Consider the following 23,644-nt stretch of genomic DNA (forward strand, 5'->3'; position numbering starts at 1 on the left):
GTAGACTTGAATAAAAAAAGAGAGATGGTGTGTGTGTGTGTGTGTGTGTGTGTGTGAGAGAGAGGCACTGGTCAGACAAAATGTAGGCCAAGTAAAGGAGCATAATAGTATATTACATTAGGGCTGCAACAACGAATCGATAAAATCGATTACTAAAAGCGTTGGCAACGAATTTGGTCATCGATTCGTTGAGTCGCGCGATTAATAAGTCACTTGCAGGCGCGGCACTGTTAACATCCAGCCTGCACGCCCACAGCTTCACGTGCGGGAAAGCTATAGTGTGAGCGGCCACAGCTTGTATTTTGGTCATATCTAACACTGGACTGTAGGCCTATATAAAAGTGTTGTACCTTTGCTGTCTTTGGGTTAAAAAAACTCCTTCAACTCAGTATCCGTCTAGTCCAAAAAAACTGTCAGCTGCTGCTGCTGCAGACGGTGTGCAGACGGGCTCGGAGAGTCGGCATCGGCGCATCAACAGTCATTCAAAGCAGCGGCAGTAATCACACAACCGAACGGTGTAGAAAGTCCCGCCAGTTAAAAATAGTAATCCAGATTTTAAATCCATGTTAAAATCGGAAGGATATAGAGCTTAAAAAAAGTAGCAAACATGTTAACTGTGATGTGTTCAGGCCGGCTCAGTAATATGACTGATGTGTTTCAAATGCAACACAAAAAAAAAGAAATTTGAGATTTTGGCGAAACTTGTTTTCCCAGCAATATAAAATAGATAGTAAAGATGGAATTATGACCTGTTTAATGTCCTATCGTGAGCTAGGATCATATCAGCAATTAAAGCAATAATACAAGTTCTATTTCAACAAAATAATAGAACATTATCAATAGTGATATCAATAAAGACCTGGATCGTTAAGGAGTCTTGAAAATGGTATCAATATCAATAAAAATTAACGATCTCCTGTCATCTGAGAGAAATTAAAGGTCACATATTATGCTAAATGCACTTTTTAAATGTGTTCTAACATATCCATGGGTCCACGGTGTGCCTAGAGACTGCCAAAATATAAAAAAAAATAACAATCTCTCCTTTTCTCACTCTCCCCCTTTCTGAAACCCCCCCCCCCAATATACTCCAGTCAGAATTCTCCTCGTTTCTGACCTCACAAACTGGAAAGCCAGAAGCTTCCACTGTGCAGCCCACACCCCTATTTCTTATTGGTCCACGGCCCCGACAGACAGAGGGCGAGGCGTATCTGGCTTCGCTTCCGGACAGGGGGCGGGGGGAACTCAAAGATTGTATATTTACGAGGGGAGCTGCAGCTCTTTTTAAAAAATAGTCCATTGTGAGATTAGCTGAACATCAGCATAGTACAATAAATTATCTGAAAGTTTTTTTCAGCAAACAATTAAAGAAAAACGTATTAGGGACCACTAAGACCATATAATATGGTGTATAATAGTACCGAAAAGTGTATAATATGGGAGCTTTAAGATGATTTAATTTTTTTAACCGTTAGTATTTACTGGTTAAAAATATTATCGGTTTACTGGTTTACCATGGACATCCCTTATATACTGTATAAATGTATATCATACATTGTATGTTTTTTTTTTGTGTTATCCTAGTTAAGTTTATTGTTAATTTTTTATCATTTAATATTACTTTTAATAGTTCCGGGACGTTGGAGCAATAACCTGGTGTTTTGACACTTCAGTCTGCACTGTGAATTTGAAGTAATGTTCAGTTTTTGAATAAAGACGTGGCATTTACAAATGTTTTTTTTTATCCGATTAATCGAAAAAATAATCGACCGATTAATCGATTATTGAAATAATCGTTAGTTGCAGCCCGATATTACATGTAGTCAATGCAATGGGCTTGTAATAGGGGTGTGAACGTTTACAAACATTTCTAAACAGTTACATGGCTGCAAATGTTTACCGTTTGATATGGGGGCGGGGGTCGACGTATTATTTTTTTGCCGATGCTGTTGGAGTGACTGTGCAGTGAGAAAGTCAGGCAGACAGATAGACAGAGGCAGAGAGGCCTTTATTTCATAATATAGCTTTTTGACTTCGAGTGATCATAACTGCCTAGCGATCATCTGTGATAAAACTGAGTCCCACTGTCGGGGCCGTTGGTCTCGCGAGCCGACCAGCTGATCGGATCAGCTGTTTGAGACGGAGATGAAAAGGAAAGTGAAACTGAAGGTGGAGCAGTTAAATAGTTCGATGAATAGGCTAGATATTGTTACCAAACACAATAATGTATTTTGTTATCTGCTTAGTAGCCTACAGTAGCTCACATCACCCACCACTCCTTGAAATTTTTTTTTTTTTCCAAACTTAAAAAGAAAAAAAGTTTTCGTTTATTGATTTGTCCTAAACGGTTACACGTGCACACCCCTAGCTTGTAAGATGCCAAAGTGTAATAACGACTAAATATAACAACGACTAAATATGTAATATTAACAATTGGGTGATATTGCAAATGTTTATTGTCTACCTGAAGACGGCGGTGAATGAAAGCACGGCGGTGAAATAAAGCACGGGGGTCAGTAATATTGTGGTATTCTCCTTTCTGTCACTTGGAATTCAACCCTTAAAACAAACTAACAGACCCAAATTACAGTCAGTATTTTTAAATTAAATTTATATTATATAAAAAATTCAATTCAAGTATGTTTTTTTTTTTTAAAGCCAAATTGGATTTTTTATTTAATTTAATTTTTTGAAACTCTTGAGACAAGATGACTAAGAAAATAAGCTATACATACACACACACAGAAACAAAAAGAGAAAAATAAACCAAACTGGGGCACACCTCTCATGTCCACTGCAGGTGGGGCTGAGGGGGGGCAGACACTTCAAGGCCTGATGTGCTGCAGCACCGGGCCCCACACGGCAAAGAAACCGCACGTGCTGCCGGACAGTTCATATTTCAGCTTCTCGATATGAAGGATGCCCACCAGTTCCCCCAGCCAAGCGTCAAACCTAGGGGCCAAGTCTGACTTCCACAGCTTTAAGATGCATCTTTTTGCAATTACCATGCCATATCATATACTATTATTGTGCGAGCATTATGGTCCAGTTTTTCCAAGGCTGCTGAATGTCCAAACAGAGCGGTTTCCGGGTCAGGAATTAAAGAAACATTTAAGACATTAGAAATTCAAGTATGTTTTAACCATGTCAACAATAATCCGTGTATCTTCCGTTCAATCCATATCGGTTTAGTGGTCGAGGTTCCGGTGTCGTGCGAAAGTTACCTCCGATAAGGTGTGTGTGTGCGCCGAGAGGTGAATTTAGCCATTACGCAAAGGTAGGCAATTGCCTTGGGTCTCATAATCATCTAATAAATGTGTGTTTTACTCTTCATTCATTTTATCACAGATAACGTGCGGACGTCAGCATCGCACTGGGAACTGAGGGACACACCCTACATTATTGATAATGTTATTGATACTCGTGATCAGCTGAGGCATGAGCCCCAGGGCTGACAGCTGCATATGAAAGCATTTTTATTGGTTAGGTCTACGAGTACAAATTGCGCCTGAGGCGATCGTCGTCTCTGTCTCTCTTTTTTCCCTGTCTTCACTTTACTTGCTGAGTCAAAGTGGGCAATCGCCCAGTTTAAGGGGGGGCACGCGACCCACTTTAAAAAGCCCCTTTTGAGTGTTTGCGTGTGCGTAGTCTGTGTGTGTGTGTGTGTGTCGAGGAAAGAAGAAACTTGTCTGGGCTATATTTTGTCCACGTTTATAGGCTATCTGAATTGAGCTTTTTGTAAAATAAAGCTCTTTATGGTAGCCTATGACAGACAATGACATAGCAGCCTTTGGCAGCCAGCCAAAATATGTTTCCCCTCTCAATAAAGATTAAACATTTGGTGGTTTGTCCCGTTTTGATCTGGATCAACAGCTGTTTGTCTGTCGCTGTTTAGATCATGCCTCGTTTCCTCTGAGCAGCACGGTTTGGCAGGGTTACCTTACTAGATCTGCTATGCGTTTCCACTACCGACAAGAAGCTTTAGCCTACTTAAAAGACGGAGATAGCCACGGTCAGAAAACAGTCTATGGGTCAGAGCCATCACGGCGCTGGCCGCACATAGCTTGTGTCATTGTGGCAGCGGGACACTTTAGCCCGCTGATTAATATAAATTATTATTTGGAACTTCAAAATTGAAAATGCAAATTTTTTACATTTTCTGTTTTGTCTCCTCTCCCATTTTCGTATGTAAAGGGCGACATGGAAAATAAAAAATAAGAAATGGCAATCAATTCATGTTTTACAGGCATATTTTGAATAAAATAGTATGTTTAAAAAAAAATTTAATGAAAAAAAAAAAATAAATTAAAACATGAAGTCAAACTGTTGTTATCGTTTTTTGTGTTTTGATTTCCAAACGGATATGAATTGAACGGAAGATACACGCATATTCTACAGCAAGAATCCGTGTACCTTCTGTTCAATAAATATCCGATTTGAAATCAAAAAACAAAAATTGACCTGTGTTTTTAATAATCTACATCCACATTATATATTGTACTAAAAACACACTTTTATCTATTTTTAAACACAATTCATGCCCAGGATATCAAGTATGAGGATAATGGCCTAAATTTTCATTTTGAAAATGACATTTTGTAATTTAGTGTTCGAGGTTCCGGTATCGTGCCAAAGTTACCCCCGATAAGAAGTGTGTGTGCGTGTGCGCTCGCAGAGGCGAATTTAGCCATTAGGCAATGGTAGGCAATTGCCTTGGGTCCTGGACCACCAGGGGGAAGGCCTACCCATAATCATCTAATACAATTATCATAAAGATTTTTTTACTCATGAATGAACTTCATCCATTATGCTGACGTGCAGACGTCCGCATCGCACCGGGAACCCCCGTGCGTAAATGTGAAACACCGTATACATGTGCCTCTCTGTGTACAAATGAAACGACCGATCGATCGATCGCTGATTAGGCCCATTTGAGAAAAATGACAATTATAAGGGCCCACAGCACGCAAGGGCCCACACACAGCCCCCAGTAGCCTCTATGACAAAATTATTATGCATACACTGAACTAATATATAAACTTCCCTGTTCTAAGGGCCAAGATGACTGAGGTAAGCCAGCAGCAGTGGGGAGATGTCTCTGGCATGCACAGTGTTGACCTGTGGCTCCTCAAGTCCTCCCAGGTGCGGGTGGAGCTTCTCACCCTGGGTGCCACTATCAGGTCTGTGTGCAGCAGAGGAAAGGATGGTCAGTTTGAAGATGTTGTCCTGGGATACGATGACTTGGATGGTAGGAAGGGAAATCACATTTTCCACTCACACTATAGAAAAATCAAACTAATATGGTTAGTAAAGCCACTACGAGTAACATTGCACGTTGGTGGCCCCTTTGGACAAAAGCGGTAGTATTTTTACGACGCCAGCTGTCGTGAAGCTGTTTTCTAGCTTGTGCCGGGCGTGCGAGATTCAAATGATCAGGAAGCAATATAGTGCATGTCCGTGTGTTGAAAGTGTGAGGGCACCGGACTCTTTTCGGCTCTGTGAGAGTGGTTAGTGACACAGCATCAACTAATGCCAGTCAGTGCTACACACACCTGATTGCAATGAGTTGATACAGTGTCACCGAACTACTCTCACGGAGCTGAAAGATTACGTGTCCTCACAGAAAGCAAATGAACGAGAGACGGCAGTTAGTATGGATCACGATGAGGTAATGTGTTTATGTTGTTGTAAATAATGACTATTTCAGATGAATAATGGTCATCTGATGATGGTGAGGCAAAGTAAACTTTGTTTTAGTAGGCTACCGCTCATTCATTTAGGAGTAAACACTGCAGTCTAGTTCGCTCCCGTGCAGGCCCGGTTCTACGGGGGTGCATGAGCATGCATTGCACCCTCAAAAAAATTGTTTGCACCCTCAAATGAAAAAAGGAAAGTGAATTTTGTTTTATAAATATGATAAAAATAATAAAATACTTGCTCACAAAACAAATTGTAATTAACCTTTGACCATTTCCATTAAATACCGCTGTTTTCTGCATTTATTTTGTTCACTAAACCGATAAGAACGTTATCATTATTCGACTGGCAGCTGTGGCTAAGCGAACCCATCTCTACCAGTGCGCTCCGCCCTGCCCCGCCCGCCCCCGCCTGAACTATTTTGCTTTCAGCGATTGCAGTGCAATGGTTATTCAGCATAAAGTTAAAACACTCGCTCGCCCAAGACTGATGTTAAACCGAAACACAAAAGCCTTGCGCGAGCAAAGCAGTGATTCACCCGGTGAAACATGGGGTGAGACTGTGACTGTGGGTAACGGTGTCATCACCTTGCCGGTGAGAAAAGCTCTGTGGCTTAACGGCTAAAATGATAACCGGCCGCCTGGGATATCATGTCCGCTAACGTTGTTCAGGGTAGGCTTCCGCGATCGGATTTCATTTCACGAGCATGAAAACAGAGCAATGTCGGCAAACTGACAGCGCGACGAGAGAAAATAGAGTGAGCCGCTGCCCTCCGTTAGTTTCAGTCTACAGCCGAAAAAAATACAATCACCACTTAAACATGGATATCGTTTAAATAAAGCCTCTTGTTTTTATGATCATTAGGGCTTTGATGCAAATTGAACATTTCGGTGGCAGCTGTGGTGCAGTTTTTTTCAGCAACTCACAGACTCATGCTTGCCCATAGGCGTAGATTTGGTGGGAGGGTGGCGGAGGGAGGGGGCACAGGGGACGTGTCCCCCCCAATAATCAGAAGAGAGCCTACATTTTTTCTCAAAAAGTAAGAAACCCTATTCTCCCCAAAAGAGGTACAAATAACAGTTCAGGATGTTGAAACATTGATATATCTCCTAATTGTTAATACATATTCCCCTATGATTTAAAAATGTAAAGTGTCATAATAGTTCACACTGCTGCTGTGTCATGAATAGTGAGTCCTAAAAAAAAAATAGTTTTGAACAATACAGTATAGTAAATATTTGAAAGCAATACAGAATGCCTGAGAGCCTTACTGCTTTTTATAACATATTAACGTCACTGGGAGCCTGTTGTCTTTTCCTTTAACAGAAATTTAGACATGTCCGCCATAAATAATTAAATACAGAAGGCATAAATAAGTACATAAAAATTCACCCGAATGCACAAAATGGAGTACCCCCAGACCCCCACTTATGTTGAAGCGAAACCTAAGCCCTTGTGCTTGCCACCCAAAAATGATCACTGGCCCCATCCTGGCCACCCCAACACAGAAGTAGGCCTACTGGTTATTATGAGCAATTGATAAGCAGGACCTAAGACTTTAATTTAAAATAATGTGATAAAAATATACAAAGGCCTATAGATACAAATAAAACAAAACTATTCATGAATTTCAAGGGTGTAGGTTGTGATTAAACCTTGGTTTGGGACACATTTTAATGTGGGGGTCTGGGGGTGTTCCCAGGGACGTTGGAACTACTTTCTTAGGGGGGGTGCTGTAAATTGGCCGAGGTGCAGCGCTATCAGACAAAGCAGTAGGCTACTGGTAAAATTAGCAATCTATAACCATGATAAAATAGCCTATTTATATCTAAAATAATTTGATTAGAATTAAAACTATAAAAGCAAATAACATTTATGAATTTTCCAAAGTATCCTTATAGCCTTTTTTTTATTTTTATCCTGAATTTGAAGGACGTAGGTTTTGATTAAACATTGGTTGTGACAATTTATAAGTGGGGGTCTGGTGGTACTTCCCCAGAATTTTTTGAGCATTAAATGCTTAATTTCCTGCATTCTGGTGAATTTTTATTCACCAATTTGTTCCTTTTCTGCATACATTTGTATTCTTGAGTTCTTGAATGATAACCAGGGCAGTGCCCATCACGAGGGGAAGGCTTCCGCGATCTCCGTTAGTTTCAGTTTACAGCCGACAAAGTTACAATCACAACGACCGCATAGACAGAGCGTGGACAGCGTTTTAATGAAGCCTCTCATTCTTATTATCATAAGGACGTTGAAGCAAATGATATCTAAACATTACGGCGGCCCTGGCGGTGCGTAAAAGGACAGCGCAGTTGGCAATCTCTCCTCAGCAGTGCAAGCTACAGTAAAAGTCCATCGCACAGCCGATTCCTGTCTCTGATACGTTGACTCGCAACATAATGACTCAAGGCTTTGCATTGGCTTTGGCGATTTCCCCTGCCTCTTTTTTCTCTCCACACAAAGCGTTCTCTCTCCCATTGCACACACGCATGCCCCGGCCGCTTCTGAGAGCACAGCCAATGTTGGTTCCACCCGAAAAAATCAAATAAACACAAGTTGGACACAGGCCCTGAAGCTGAATGACCGCTCTGGTAACGGGCAGTCCATTACTGGACGCCGAATACTAGACCCCGAATATAAGACGACCCGACTTTTTTACGACCTTATGAAGTGTTAATATGTTTGCCTTTACTTGATGCATGCGCGCTCACCGGCCGGCGGGGACACAATTCTTATCAGCGGTTACTTGGCACGATACCGGCACACACCTTGGAGGAGCAGGTGCGCAGGTGAACGTTGCATCCTGTCAGCGCGTCTCTCTCTCTCTTTTTCTCTCCCCTCTGTGGTAGGGCGCTTAGCAGACTGGATTTTTAATGATAACCTAGTGCTCATTAGTGCGCGCCCTTCAGCACCCTGACTCTACCGAAGTGCGCATGGGAAGGCGGGGCACAAACGTAATCTCGTCCTGGGCACGGTGAAGAAATGCGACGGGCATATGTAATCTATCTATATAGTATACTGTATAGCCTATAAGCTATATATATTATAGTGTTATGCTCTGTCAAGTTGATGTGAGGGAGCAGGAGATGGGAAAGAGGACTTAGGCTATGAGATTGTTTACAGAGCGATCGCGGGAGCACAGGGCAAAGTGTAGGGGGACGGAGAGGGGGTGCAGGCGGTGGTGAGGGGGGGTGCGGCCGCACCCCCCGCACCCCTACTTCCAACGTCCCTGGGTGTTCCCCCATACATTTTTGAGCATTCAACACTTAATTTCCTGCATTCTGGTGAATATGTATGCACCAAATATATGTAAAGTAGGCTAATTGACAACATTTAGGTTCCTGGTGACAAAAATAGAATACAATACAATGCAGTAATATCATGCATTCTGTAGGCTATTGCTTTCAAATATTTATTCTCCTGTATTGTTCAAATATTTGATTTAAACTGTAAGAAAAAAAGGTAATTATTCGTCTCTATCATTGAGAATGTAGTGGCTGGTGGTATTTTACTTGCCTGCAATCTTCTAATATTTAAAAATAATAAAGTGCAAAATGAGGGTATAATCCTCCTTCTGCTTCCTTAAAACTAGTGGTAGTGACTAATGCCTCGTTTCCACCGAGTAGAGCGGGTCGGATCAGAGCGGCTCAGAGCGGGACAGCTCACTTTTAAGAATCTCGGTGTTGTTTCCACCGCGGACCCTACCCTTACTGGTGGGGCGGGGTTTAGGCTGGACTGCGATAGCCGCCGCCAGAATGTGGGTTAAACTATCGGGCTGTGGAACAACTGTGGTCAAGCCAGCGGTCTCTCGTTTTTGCTTGGTCAAACCAGCCGCTTCTTTATTTATTTCCCCCGTGTTGTTGTGAGCACAGAGACGGCTCGGTGCAAGTTGCAACTGATAGAGACAGTGAGAGAACAGCGCTGGCTGCGGCAGCTACGTGACATCGTAGCAGTGGGACACAGTGTAGCCAACTGATTCATTTAATGACGAGGAAAAACACCACACAATAAACAGTGCCGCGCTCACAAGCCAGCGATCTCTCGTTTTTGCTTGGTCAAACCAGCCGTTTCTTTATTTATTCCCCCCGTGTTGTTGTGAGCGTGTATTTACTAGCCTACTGTCTATGGCGAAAACACACAGAGACGGCTCGGTGCAAGTTGCAACTGCTAGAGACAGTGAGAGAACAGCGCTGGCTGCGGCAGCTACGTGACTAGTGGGACACAGTGTAACCAACTGATTAATTTATTGACTAGGAAAAACACCACACAATAAACATTGCTGTGCTCACATTTTCGCCAATACACAAGACTCTCTTCACTCTTGCTGAGATGACTACACATGGCGGAAATGATTATTTCGACCAATCAAATGACGGCTCCGCCGTTTCGGCCCGCTTTCAGGCGGCTAGTACCCCTACGGAGGAGTACTGAGATCGGGAGCGGCTCAGAGCGGTTAGGTGCGCTTAAACCGTACCCTACCCAACTTTTGGCAAATGAAAAGCCAAACTACCCGAACCGCTCCGATCCGACCCGCTCTACTCGGTGGAAACGAGGCATAAGTGTGCAGTGGAGAGAGAAATATAGGCCCTATACAGACAGATAGAGGGAAGAATAGATAGCTTTATTTTATAATTTAGCTTTTTGATTTTTGAGAGTGATCATCGCTGACTTTAGACTGACTCGCACTGTCTGCTCCGTGAGGCTCGAGCCCATCAGCTGAGCGAACAGCTGTCCGACACCGAGATGAAAAACGAAACTGAAACTTAACTATCCTGTCCTGCCTGGACTGGTGGAGGAGCCAAATATAAATGAATAGGCCTACATATTGTACTAAACTGTAACACAAGTAATGAGTTGTGGAATTTGCACCAGTAGCCTACAGTAGTCCACATTCTTCGCTCAGCCACTAACTGTTTCGTTAGTGAATGTTCCGCGATCTGTTTGTATGTCTCGAGCCCGGATACACAGAGCCCTGACGGAAAACTGACAGCGCGACTAAAGGGACTCTACAGTGAGCCGCTCCCCTCCGTTAGTTTCTGTTTTCCGCCGAGTAAGTTACATTCACCTCCGACGGTGAATGCACTCCCGCCTGAATGCCTAAACTCCCAACCCTGCGCGCTACCTTAAAGGCTCGGTTCGGGGCAAAACAAACACATTTAGGAGGCCGGTGACAAGAAGCTGTGTTGCGCTTTCAAAATAAAAGCATTTTCAAAATCAAATATTTTTCTCTTTGCGGTATAATTTTTGGGGGGGACAAATGCGCCTGTCTCCAATATTGGAGGGGACACGTCCCCCCCGGTTCCTACGCCCTTGCTTGGAATATATCAGTCTGTGTGCAAAGCATCTATATAATATATGAGTTTCACTATTTGAATAGAATTACTGAAATACATGAACTTTTTCATGATATTCTAATTTATTGAGCAAACCCTGAATATACTGGGCAGCAAGATGTGCCAGGTCTCCTCCGCGGAGTATTTTTAACTTCGAGAGGTCTCTCTCTCTCTGGCGCACACACTGTCTTGCTCCAGAAAAAAGAAACATAAAGCTTTGCCATATTCTCTTGTTTCAGGCCTATTATGCCCTGGTGGGTGCTACAGCAGTAGTATAACATAATCAAAGTAGAGGAGAGTGGGGTGAGTTGTGCCACTTTTTACTCAAAGTGACTTTAAAGTGAGGCCTTGACAGTAATATCTCCAACCAAAATATGTGCATATAGTTCAGGATGTGCTGCATCCCTGGCAACAATAACTTTGGATATGAAATAAACTCTTTAAGAAATATAGCTTTTCGGAAAAAAAGCGGTCTCGTGGCACAACGTTGGGGTAAAATGTGCCATTGATATATATCTCATAAACTGTAACGTTATATAAAAGCAAGACAACCCCATTAGAAAATGACTCATTTAAGCTTTATTTAAAGTAAATAAAGTAAATATTTTACAAAGATTGAAGGTCAATTCTTAAACAAAGCCTAGCAGGTATAGATGGTTTTACCTGCAAAGCTCACAATGAAAGTCACCATCATCATCAGTCTGGTCATCAGTGGTGTCGTTAAGTGGAACGGAGATATCAGTCTCTTCTGAGCGACTGTAAACAATCACTTGATTTTTTGTGACCAGCGTATAGAGCAGGGGTGTCCAAACTACGGCCCGCTTTTTATTGGCCCGCGGCCGATTTAAAAAATATAATGTAATATGGCCCTTAGAATTTTTTTTTTCTTTTTTGCATTTCTTAGTTAACCCACTAGTGCAGGGGTGTTAAAACTGATTGATTAGCCCGTGGCACATTTTAAAAATATAATGTAATATGGCTCTATTTAATTTTTAAATAATTTAAATGCATTCATTATATTACAGATAAATATGTCCCATAAAAGATAAAGAGCACCAAGCCCATCCCAGAGGACCCTGCATAATATTTCATTTTAAATTAATATTATTATGGAAAATCCATGTGTCCTTCTCCAATAGCTTCTAATTCATCTGACACAGTGTCTCCATTTTTTTCATACAAAATTCTTCAGCTTTAGCCTCTTAATTTCCCTCTTTAAGTGCACCAGATTCATGCATTTCACTTTAAAAACTTAAAAAAATCTCCCGGGGGGGCATACCCCCGGACCCCCCTTGGAGGGGCAGGATCTCGGCTGGCTACTATTTTCACCAAGCTGGACATTAGACGCAAAAGCAGAAAACACTGGGTGTAACAAGAGGGGGAATGTATCTGTTTAATGTGCAAGTAAAGTGTTGCCGTGAAGAAGGATTACAATTTACGAAGACACTATGAAACTAAACATCAGAGCAGCTACATGTCCTGATAAATGTGTTATTTTTGCAAAGTGGCCCGGCCCTTCGTAGAGTTTTCTGTATGTGGCCCTCGGTGAAAAAAGTTTGGACACCACTGGTATAGAGCCATGCCACTGGCACAACTCACCCCAGGGCCTTTGGCACAAATCACCCCAACCCCAGCATTTTGGAAAAACTAGCATGATGCAGCATAGGGCTAATATCATGTTAATTGTATAGACAGATAGTGTAGCATACTAAAGCGTTAATACATTTGTCAAATGTTTTCAAACTTGTCTATAACTTTTCAGACACAATAATCAAAAAACCTTGATCATAGAAATTTTACTTTGAAATGCAAACAACACTTTGCCCTGCCTGGTTAAATAAAGTTTAAATCAAATTTGAATTAAACCACTGATATATGTCATGCAGGCAGGTCTTCATATTCTTCATAGTAGTAGTTAGGGGTGTAACGATCCATCGATGTAGATCGATCCATCGATTGATTTGCGAACGATCCAACTGAATCGATACAACGTCCAAACATCGATACAAATCGATGTTGTATATGCTTTTATTTTGACAATGTCCTTGCCCGGATGTTTGTGACACCATTTCCGCCCGACCGCAGCAGGCTTTTCACGCTTGTTATGATTATCAAAGTTAATTTCGGACACTGAAACCATCGGTAACAGACCTGTCGGTGTTTGCACCATGGGCAGAGGATCATATATCCCCGCTGACAGAGCAGTCGAGCCGGCGCTTACCGGGGCAGCGCGCCGCTCGACAGGCTCGCGGGGTTAGCAGCTGAGCTAGCGTGGCATTCGGCTGTTATCCCCGCGGGCTGTCCAGCACAGCGCTGCCCGGCTCGCAGTGTAAAGTTCCAAGAATGCGCGGCTCGGCTGCTCTCTCAGCGGTGAGAAGCTCCTGCGCTCCCCGGGGCGGTCACCCTCTCCCCGGGGTGAATTTACAAGCCACCGCAGCCTCAGCTAAAGAGGATAGCTCTATTAGGCTAATGAGCTAAGCTAGCGAGGAATCCACCAATTCAGTCCTGTGCTCTGAAACCCTACACGGCCCAAAACTACTCAAATGTCACTCCAAGCATTGTTTACTGCCACTACACCTTAAGATATGAATAATAGTAAGAGATTGAAATATATTAATCTTATGAAATATATTAATCTTATGAATGATATTAAGCTTATGAAAGATATTAATCTTTCAATCAAATAATTCAAGCTTATATTTTTTAGCTGTATTTTACATAGATAGAGGTATTTTATAAGGAAGTCCCCTTGACATTAAATAAAATGTCATCAAAAAGAGGGAAATAGCCGAGGTAGCAGTTTAAATTTGTTGTTTATCCTGTTAATTTCAAGATCTTTAGTGTTCAGAATGCATACAATGGATTAAGATTATACAAACAATTAAGAAGGCTATTCTATTATCAACATGTATTGTTAGATAACGAGATAGGCCATCTTGTGTTAAATGGGCATATAATATCGTCTCATATCGATCGCAGGCCCCTGAATCGAATCGAATCGAAATCGTATCGCAGCAGATTTTAGATATCGGCAAATATCATATCGTTGTCTAATGAATCGATTTAATATCGTATCGTGATGAAAGCAGCGATTTACACCCCTAGTAGTTGTAGTAGTAGAAGTATATGAACTTGCATAGATGGAACAATAATGTGTTCTGCCTCTGGCAAGAGCTGAGAGACAGTAAGTGAGCCATGCATTATGTTGGTGAAGGTGAAAAATAATAACCAATATTGTGTTGTGATGTGTTGTCAGGTTATCTGTCAGATAAACGGTACATGGGAGCTGTAGTGGGCCGTGTAGCCAACAGAATCGCACGGGGAAGCTTTGTAATGGAGGGAAGAGAGTACCAATTAGATGTCAATAATGGACCTAATGCACTGCATGGAGGGCTACGGGGCTTCAATAAGGTAAGAATAAGTGATTGCGTATTTGTGTTTCATCAACTTGAATGAGTTTGTAGAAAGCTTGTAACAATTCCTGACAAACCTCAGTGGTAAAAAACAGCATAATTTGTTGTTTCTATCTCCCATATGTCTCACCACCCAGTTGATGAAGTCATAATATGATTTTCTACAGATTTAAAGTATCTTGGAGTGTATTCACAGCTGTCTTGTTTAGTTAAGTTGAATCGAACTCATGTGCGTTTCCCCTTTGGTGCAGATCTTTTGTGCAGGTGAGAACACAGCAATTGCACAATTGAATAAACTATTATTTGAGGCTGTTATCACCTCAAACAAGAGAAGAACAAGGTAACAGACTAACTATGCATAGGTACCTCATACAACCCCACTTCAAAAATACTGAACTATCCCTTTAACAACTTCCGAAAATGTGGACAGCTGCACAACAAAACTTTGATGCCAGAATACAAAGAAGACAGACAGGATGTTCTGTCACACTTCAGAGGAGCCTCCAGGCTGGACCTGGCTGCAGCCTCAAAAACCCTTCCATTCTCTGTAAACCCTAGAGATGGTTGTGCGTTAAAATCCCAGTAGATAAGCAGTTTCTGAAATACTCAGACCAGCTGGTCTGGCAGCATCAACCATGCCAAGATCAAAGTCACTTAAACCCCCTTTATTCTCCATTCTGTTGCTCGGTTTGAACTTCAACAATTTGTCCTGTCCAGGTCTACATGCCTAAATGCATTGAGTTGCTGCCATGTGATAAGCCGATTAGTTATGTGTTAACATTCTGCCCCCCTCAATTAGTTAAATGCTCCTAGGGCATACTCCTCCCTGGGCCGTTCCTCCTTCCAGTTTGCGGCCGCTGACAGCTGGAACCAACTTCAAAAATCCCTAAAGTTACAATCCTTTACCTCTGTTAGTCTCTTCAAACAGGCCCTTACAAAATTTATAAAGCACACCTGTAGCTGCTTCAGTCTAAGCTCACCGTGATCTAGTACATTTATCTATTGCTATGCTGTATGTTACTGCTGTTTGTCTAACTTCTGTTGCTATGTTGAATATGTTATTGTTGTCTATGTGTGATTGTACTGGCTATAGTACAGTGTTGTCTTGTTCTCTCCCTCTCCCCTTTCCCCCCAGGAGGTCATTTACCTCCTACCAGGCCATTGCTTAAATAAGACATTGTTTCTTATCAATTTTTGCCTGTTTAAATAAAGGTTGATGATGATGAACAAGAAATTTAACCGGTGTACCTAATAAAGTAGCCGATGAGTGTATATGGTGGTGGCCAAAATTATTAGAACACCTGACAGATCTGGAAATATTTACCTTTTTTGTAACTTTGTCACTTGACATTTCAGCTGTTTTTGTTGAATTAGCCTTTAAAATACCCATGACTGACCAGTTTATTAGGTACACCGGTTCAATTTCTTGTTAACACATACAGTCATGGACAAAAGTGTTGGCACCCCTGGAATTCTGTCAGCTAATGCACTCAATGTCTCACCCTCCTTCGCAAGTTGTTTCTTTACTGCCTGCCACAGTATTTATTGGTCTGTTACAGTATTTATTGGTCTGTTACAGTATTTATTGGTCTGTTAACTGTATCCTGGCTGTATAGTGAACTATGACCAACTGATTAGGAAGTTTTGGTATGATTGCCTAAGTGGGAGTTTTCGGGCCTGTTAGGCCTGGACAGAAGATCTACATACCATTACAGCAAAATACCTGGTCCATCCTGGCTCCTGGAGCTAGCGCTATCTCTAAGCTCCACTGGACATCTACATTCTTAAGCACCAAGCCTTCAACCTCCAACTGCTAGCCTACAACCACCAAGCTAGCCTCCAGCTGCCAGCCTACAACCATCAAGCTAGCCTTCAGCTGCTAGCCTCCACCTGCTAGCCTACAACCACCAAGCTAGCCTCCAGCTGCTAGCCTACAACCATCAAGCTAGCCTTCAGCTGCTAGCCTCCACCTGCTAGCCTACAACCACCAAGCTAGCCTCCACCTGCTAGCCTACAACCATCAAGCTAGCCTTCAGCTGCAAGCCTCCACCTGCTAGCCTACAACCACCAAGCTAGCCTCCAGCTGCTAGCCTACAACCACCAAGCTAGCCTCCACCTGCTAGCCTACAACCACCAAGCTAGCCTTCAGCTGCTAGCCTCCAGCTGCTTGCCTACAACCACCAAGCTAGCCTCTACCTGCTAGCCTACAACCACCACGCTAGCCTCCAGCTGCTAGCCTCCAACCACCAACTAATGTTCTACAACCACCAAGCTAGCCTCCAGGTGCTAGCATCTGACCTCCAACTGCTAGCCTACAACCACCAAGCTAGCCTCTGGCAGCTAGCATCTAACCTCCAACCTACAACCACCAAGCTAGCCTCCAGCTGCTAGCCTACAACCACCAAGCTAGCCTCCAGCTGCTAGCCTCCAGCTGCTATCCTACAACCACATTGACTGCAGCTCTCCTGGGTAACCAGGGTTACAAGAGGTGCACTGGATCTAGCTAAAACAGATAAGTAAGCTTTGGAACTTCATAGTTATCACTACGATATCATGAGTAAATCACAGATAAGGGCTGCAAGGCCTCACAGGCAGAAGCTGAAACAAGATACCCAGTCGCAGAAGATTACTGACTTTGTTAAACCGTCTCCAAATAAAAAGACATGCTCTGATGCTGAGAGTGGTGATGATTATCCATCAGATGATGCATTGGCAATTAGTGAGGGGGACAGTAAGGTGATAACATTACAGTCCATCAACAAGAAACTTGACAAACTGGATATGTTGAATGCTATGATGGAGGATATAAAGGGCCTCCAAGAAAGCTTAGAGTTCAGTCAAGAACTCATTTCAGATTTGGTCAAGGACAATTAGTGCAGCAGATAAATGCAATTTTTCAGAGGAATCGTTCAAATGGTGATACAAGCACCAAATTTTGCATGCGCATACCTTAAGAGCCACTCTTTTGGAAAAGCACGTTAGCCACGTAAAAAATTCAAGATGGCTGCCATTTTTCAAGATGGCCGCCGATGGACTGGGTCTAATGTTTAAACGCTCATAATATTGCCAAAAAGCAATGTAGAAAAACAGTTTAGATGTCATTTCCAACTAAATTAGGTATGCTCATTCATTTAGTGGTACATTTGAGATCACCAGTATTCAAGAAAATGCATTTAGGGCAAGGTCAATGTAAAAATGTACCAAAAACTAGACGATTCTGTCAGTAAATGTTATGTTCTGCCGGTTGGTGGCGCAACAGCCAACCACCTAAGGTAACCAAAATCCATGTGGTTCTTCATTTAAGTGTCACAGATGTTCACAGCAAATATGGTATGATTTCCATTAAAACTGATTGAGTTATCGAATACACAAGGCAATCCTGCCTTATTCCATCTTCTCAATGATCTGCTGGCAGTTGGTGTCATAGTAACAAACCCTGACAACCAGCAAACTGCTGTCAACCACCGGCGTGAACAAAACAGCTCAAGTCATCCTCCTGTGGTAAGTTATTCCCAAACTAGTAATATAAGTTATCAATTTGAATTCAAAATGTCTATTTAATCAAATAAAAGTGTTTAATTTAGTAAACCAAAACAATACAGCGAATGTGGTTTACAAGTAAATAGTTAACTGACAGTTAACTAACATAGTAAGCTAAGTAGCCAGCTAGCAAATTAATTAACTCATGTTAAAGTTGCAGTCAAGTTAGCACAAGCTAGTTATCCATCTATTCACTGATTTTAATCAAATGTGATTTTGACAAAAAGGAATATCCAGAATCACTGACTCCACCTTTAACTTAGTCCCCCCTTTCGAGGAAATATCAAATTTAGAAGACATTTTATCAGCCCTTTGTTTCAAGTTTTAGTCAAATTCCATAAGCCAAGGCTTGTGTAATTTATTCCTGAAAGTGTGTGGTAGGGGTACATTATTGAACTGTTAATGCTATTGATGGTTAGTTAATGCCTATTTATTGCTTATTAAGCATTAACTAACTGAGAATGCTTAGTTATTAATGGTTAGTTAACAAAAGCATGCTTGGACAACTAATGCTTACTTTCGAATTAACTAAGCATACCAGTTAGTTTATGCCTAGTCAAGGCTTCTTAAGCATTAACTAAGCAGTTATAAATTGTTAATTTATGCTAAGAAATTAATGCTTATTAAAAGATTGTGTCACTATTTCCTTCAAATATGCTCTTGTCCTGCCTCTTGTGACAAATGTGTAATAGCAGTTGGTGTTTTTTGTGTGTTTCAGAACACTTTGTCCCACAATTCTGAAGCATCAACACAAGGTGGTATAAGGATAATCCCTCGGCCTTGATTCATTCTCAACCCACAACATGGCTTGTTTAGCTCAGTTTCCTTCCAACTGGCAAACGGACTGGAACAAGTGTTGTCTGTGTCAAGAGGACAAAAAAAATGAAGACCTGAAATCACCTCCAACCCGCTACAGTACTGAGCAAGATGGCTACTCCAATATTGCATCAAATGTTCCACTCTTTCAAACCATCAATCAATTGCCAATGCTATTGGACCCAGCAAGATTAGATGAAGGGGGGGGGCATAGAGGAAACTTTAAGAAAAAAACATGCTAAATACCATCAGAGCTGTCGAAGGATGTTCAACAATGGCAAGCTTGAACGGGCAAAGAAAAGATCATCTCCATTTCAAATTACAAGTGACGACCAATGCAGCAAAGTCAGAAGACAAAGCTTTGAAGATAGAACATCAGAATGCTTTTTGTGTGAGAATGAGGCTCCAGTACCTGATCTCAGACAAGCAATGACCATGCAACTCAACAAAAGACTCAATGACTGTGCCAAAACTTTAAATGATGGAAAGCTTTTGGCAAAACTCAGTGCTGGAGATGTTGTGGCACAAGAGCTGAAATATCATGTCTGTTGCTTGACAGGATTGTACAACAGAGAGAGGGCATATCTGACAACCAACATCAAGGTCGACAAGCTCCAAGAGTCACAAGTATGCCCAATGGCATTTTCAGAGCTGATAACCTACATAGCTGAGACTAAGGCCAGCAGTGAGGGTCCTGCTATATTCCGGCTTGCAGATTTGGTCAGCTTGTACAAGCAGCGGCTTCAGCAACTGGGGCTAGAATTGCCTGATGTCAACTCAACCAGACTGAAGGAAAAGCTTTTGGAAGAACTGCCACAGCTAGAAGCGTACAACAAGGGAAGAGATGTGCTTCTTGCCTTTCATAAAGATGTAGGCTCTGCACTGTCACAAACATCTGACTATTCTGAAGCCATTCTCCTTGCACAAGCAGCAAAAGTGTTGCGAAGACATATGCTTGACCACAAGTCCACATTTGACGGAACTTTCCCTGTTGGATGTGTTGAAGAAGCCATTCCATCGACTCTTCTTCAGTTTGTGTGCATGATTGAACATGGAGCTGACATAAAATCTCAGCTCAGATTTGGTGCATCAAAGACAGACCTAGCAATGGCACAGCTTCTTCAATACAACTGCTACGCAAAGCCCAAAGATGGAGCAGCAAGTCATAGGCACACAAAAGATCGAGAGACCCCATTCCCTGTGTACATTGGCATGTCTGTCTTTGCAAAGACCAGAAAGAGGCATTTGGTGGAAATGCTGCATGGACATGGAATGAGCATTTCCTATGACAGAGTGCTTGAGGTCTCCGCACAACTGGGAGATGCAGCTGTCAGTCAGTACATTAAGGATGGGGTGGTGTGCCCACCAGTTCTGCGAAGAGGGTTGTTCACCACATCTGCCATGGATAACATAGACCACAACCCGACTGCAACAACAGCAAGCAGCTCTTTCCACGGCACCAGCATTTCTGTCTTCCAGCACCCCACCCCAGACAATGAAGGTGAAAAGAGGGAATTACTACAAATCATTGGCAGCAAGGTGAAGACAGTCCCAGAACTGCCAGACTCATTCACCAACATTCGTCCTGCATACTTCACCAATAAGATTCCTTCTCCTCCCCATGGTGATGGTTCGATTGTGCCAGGCTTCAACTTGCTGAAACTGAACCTAACCCTGGAGTATGAATGGCTAGAGGAAGTCTGTCTCATGGAAAAGATTGAAGGAGCAGTTAATGTTAGCTGGGCAGCCCACCATGCATCCAAGAAGCGAAGCCAACCATTTGAAGAGAGCCTTACATCACTGTTACCTCTTCTTCGAGATCAAGCCCACTCTATTGCCACGATAAGACATGTGATGGATAAGATCAAGGACACAGTAGCATTTCTGAATCCAGGACAAGTCCCTGTGATTGCAGCTGACCAGCCAATCTATGCACTGGCTAAGCAGATCCAGTGGCACTGGCCGGACCACTATGGTGAAAACAAGTTTATCATCATGTTTGGAGGCCTGCATATTGAAATGGCTGCACTAAGGTCGATTGGAACTCTCCTTAAGGATAGTGGATGGACACGAGCCCTCGTTGAGGCAGGAGTGGCATCATCTGGAACTGCAGAATCCTTCCTCTCTGCTGCAAGCGTCACCAGAACACGCCAGGTGCACCAGATTACAGCATGCAGTATCTACAAGCTTCTGAAAGCAGCCTACAATGAGTACTACACAGACGTTGTAGCTGAACGCCCTGATGAACTGATACATTTTGAAGACTGGTGTGAAAAACGCAAACTGCAAAGTCCACAGTTTCAGTTCTGGCACCTGGTGCTGTCGATGGAACTTGTGATTCTCTCACTCATCAGGGCATTCAGGGAAGGCAACTTCACCCTGTATCTTGAGGCACTGTCTGAACTGCTGCCATATTTCTTCGCCAACAACAACATGAACTATGCACGGTGGCTTTCCATTCATCTGAAATATATGATGACCTTGGAACAGCAACACCCCCAGTTAGCTGTTGAGTTCCACAATGGCAAATTTGTTGTACATAAATCAAGCCGGGAATTCTCAGCAATGGCCATCGACCAAGCCCATGATCAAGCCAATGCAGTCATCAAAGGTGACGGGGGAGCGATTGGTGTGACTGAAGACCCATCAGCACTGAGAAGGTGGATGGTGGCTGGCCCTGAAGTGAGCCATCTGGTTGCTCAATATGAGGCAGCCGCTGAAGCTAAAGACATAACTCAACATAGAAACCACCATGAACAGACTGAGCGAACTCAAAGAGTATTCTTTCAAAAAGTAGACAGGCTGTTTACAGTGATGAAGGATATGGGCAATCCTTTCCAGGAAGAAACCAGCGACCTTCTCACCTTGGACACAAAGGACATTGCCCATCCAAGTGCTGCTAAAGTGATAGGAACACACTATGATAGGGGCTTAACTCACTTCCAAGAATTCATGAGGGGGCTAGAAAATGCCGACAAATGCATCTTCTATGCACCAATAAAAAAAACAAGATGGACTTCTTTCGACAACAACCTGTCCTAAGCAATTCCAAGCAGAAAGTACTTAAGGAGGATTGTCACCTCTTTTCAAGACTGTTCATCTCATGCCAGAATAATATAATAATAATAATACATTTTATTTATATAGCGCTCTTCTCTCACTCAGAGCGCTTTACAAAAACAAAACAATAAAGAAACAAAAATGTCATGTAGAGTTGGGTTGGTGGGTGAACTAGGGGTAGGCAGAGGAGAAGAGATGGGTCTTGAGTTTGGACTGGAAGATGGTGAGGGACTCAGAGTCACGGATATGTTGGGGGAGGCTGTTCCAGAGCCTGGGAGCTGCCCTGGAGAAAGCTCTGTCACCAAAGCTGCAGAGTTTAGATGTGTGGGTGGAGAGGAGACTGGCTGAGGAGGATCTGAGGGCCCGAGGGGGTTGATAGGGGAAGAGAAGGTCAGTGAGATATGGGGGGCCAGATGGTTGAGGGCTTTGTAGGTGAGGACCAGGAGTTTGTAATTGATCCGGAAAGAAATGGGGAGCCAGTGGAGCTTTTTGAGGACTGGGGTGATGTGGTTCCACGAGTTGGTGTGAGTGAGGAGACGGGCTGCTGCATTCTGGACACGTTGGAGTCTGTTGATGGAGGTGGTGCTGATGCCGGCGAGGAGTGAATTACAATAGCCAAGGCGGGAGGAGATGAAGGCATGGATGAGTCTTTCAGCAGCATGGGGTGTGAGGGAGGATCTAATCTTTGCAATATTACGGAGGTGATAGAAGGAGGTTTTGACAGTGTGACGGATGTGGGGTTCAAGGAAGAGGGTGGGATCAAAAATTACGCCAAGATTGCGGGCCTGGGGGGAGGGGGAGACCATGGTGCCATCAATAGTGAGTGTGGGGGGGGGGGGGGGGTTGTAAATTTGCTGAGGGTGGATTTGGAGCCAATTAGGAGGAGTTCAGTTTTGTTGCTGTTGAGTTTGAGGAAGTTATTTTTCATCCAGAGTGTAAGGGAAGACAGGCAGGATTCAATGTGGGAGATGGGGGGGGTTGTGGGGGGATTTGGTACTGAGGTAAATTTGGGTGTCATCAGCATAGCAGTGGAAGTCCATTGAGAAATGACGAAGTAACTGACCAAGGGGGAGGAGGTAAATGATGAAGAGGAGGGGGCCGAGTACAGAACCTTGGGGAACACCTTGTGTGACGGTGACTGTGGCAGATGTGTGGTTATGGAGGTAGATGAAGTTAGATCTGTCAGAAAGATAAGAATGAAGCCAGCTGAGTGCAGTACCTTCGATACCGAGGTTGCTGAGTCTGGTGAGCAGGATGGTGTGGTTAACAGTATCGAAGGCTGCACTCAGGTCAAGGAGGATGAGGAAGTTGAGGGAACCAGCATCGGCAGAGGTGAGGAGGTCATTGAAGACTTTAAGGAGAGCGGTTTCTGTGCTGTGGAGAGGGCGGAAGCCAGATTGGAGGGATTCAAAAAGGTTATTGGCGTGGAGATGGGATTGGAGTGGTTTGGTGACTATGCGTTCAAGGGTTTTGGAGAGGAAGGGGAGGTTGGAGATTGGGCGGTAGTTACAGAGGGAGGCGGGGTCGAGACCAGGTTTCTTGAGGGTGGGGGTGACAGCAGCAGATTTGAAAGCAGAGGGGACAATTCCATGGGACAGTGAGGAGTTAAAGAGGTTAGTGAGGTAGGGGCAGAGAACGGGGAGGCAGGACTTGAGCAGGGGAGTGGGTCAAGGGAGCAGGTAGTAGGTTTGGAGGAGCTTATAAGCTTGGAGAGTGCAAGAGGGGTAACCAAGTCAAAGTGGGAGAGACGGCAATGGGGAGGAGGGGTTGGGATGTCCAGCG

At 43.2% G+C, this 23,644-nt stretch overlaps 1 protein-coding gene across 1 annotated transcript in view; it reads left to right on the forward strand.

Annotated features, from left to right (window-relative positions):
• Positions 1–23,644, forward strand: part of galm (galactose mutarotase) — a 142,695-nt gene that overhangs the window by 29,776 nt on the left and 89,275 nt on the right. Inside the window, exons 2-3 of the mRNA XM_080039125.1 lie at positions 5,055–5,248; positions 14,290–14,444. Of these exons, the coding sequence (XP_079895251.1) occupies positions 5,062–5,248; positions 14,290–14,444 (342 nt within the window). The 5' untranslated portion in view covers positions 5,055–5,061. The remainder of the gene's footprint in view (positions 1–5,054; positions 5,249–14,289; positions 14,445–23,644) is intronic.

The sequence above is a fragment of the Ammodytes marinus genome, assembly GCF_949987685.1.
Source record: "Ammodytes marinus genome assembly, chromosome: 13".
Lineage (NCBI taxonomy): Eukaryota > Metazoa > Chordata > Actinopteri > Uranoscopiformes > Ammodytidae > Ammodytes > Ammodytes marinus.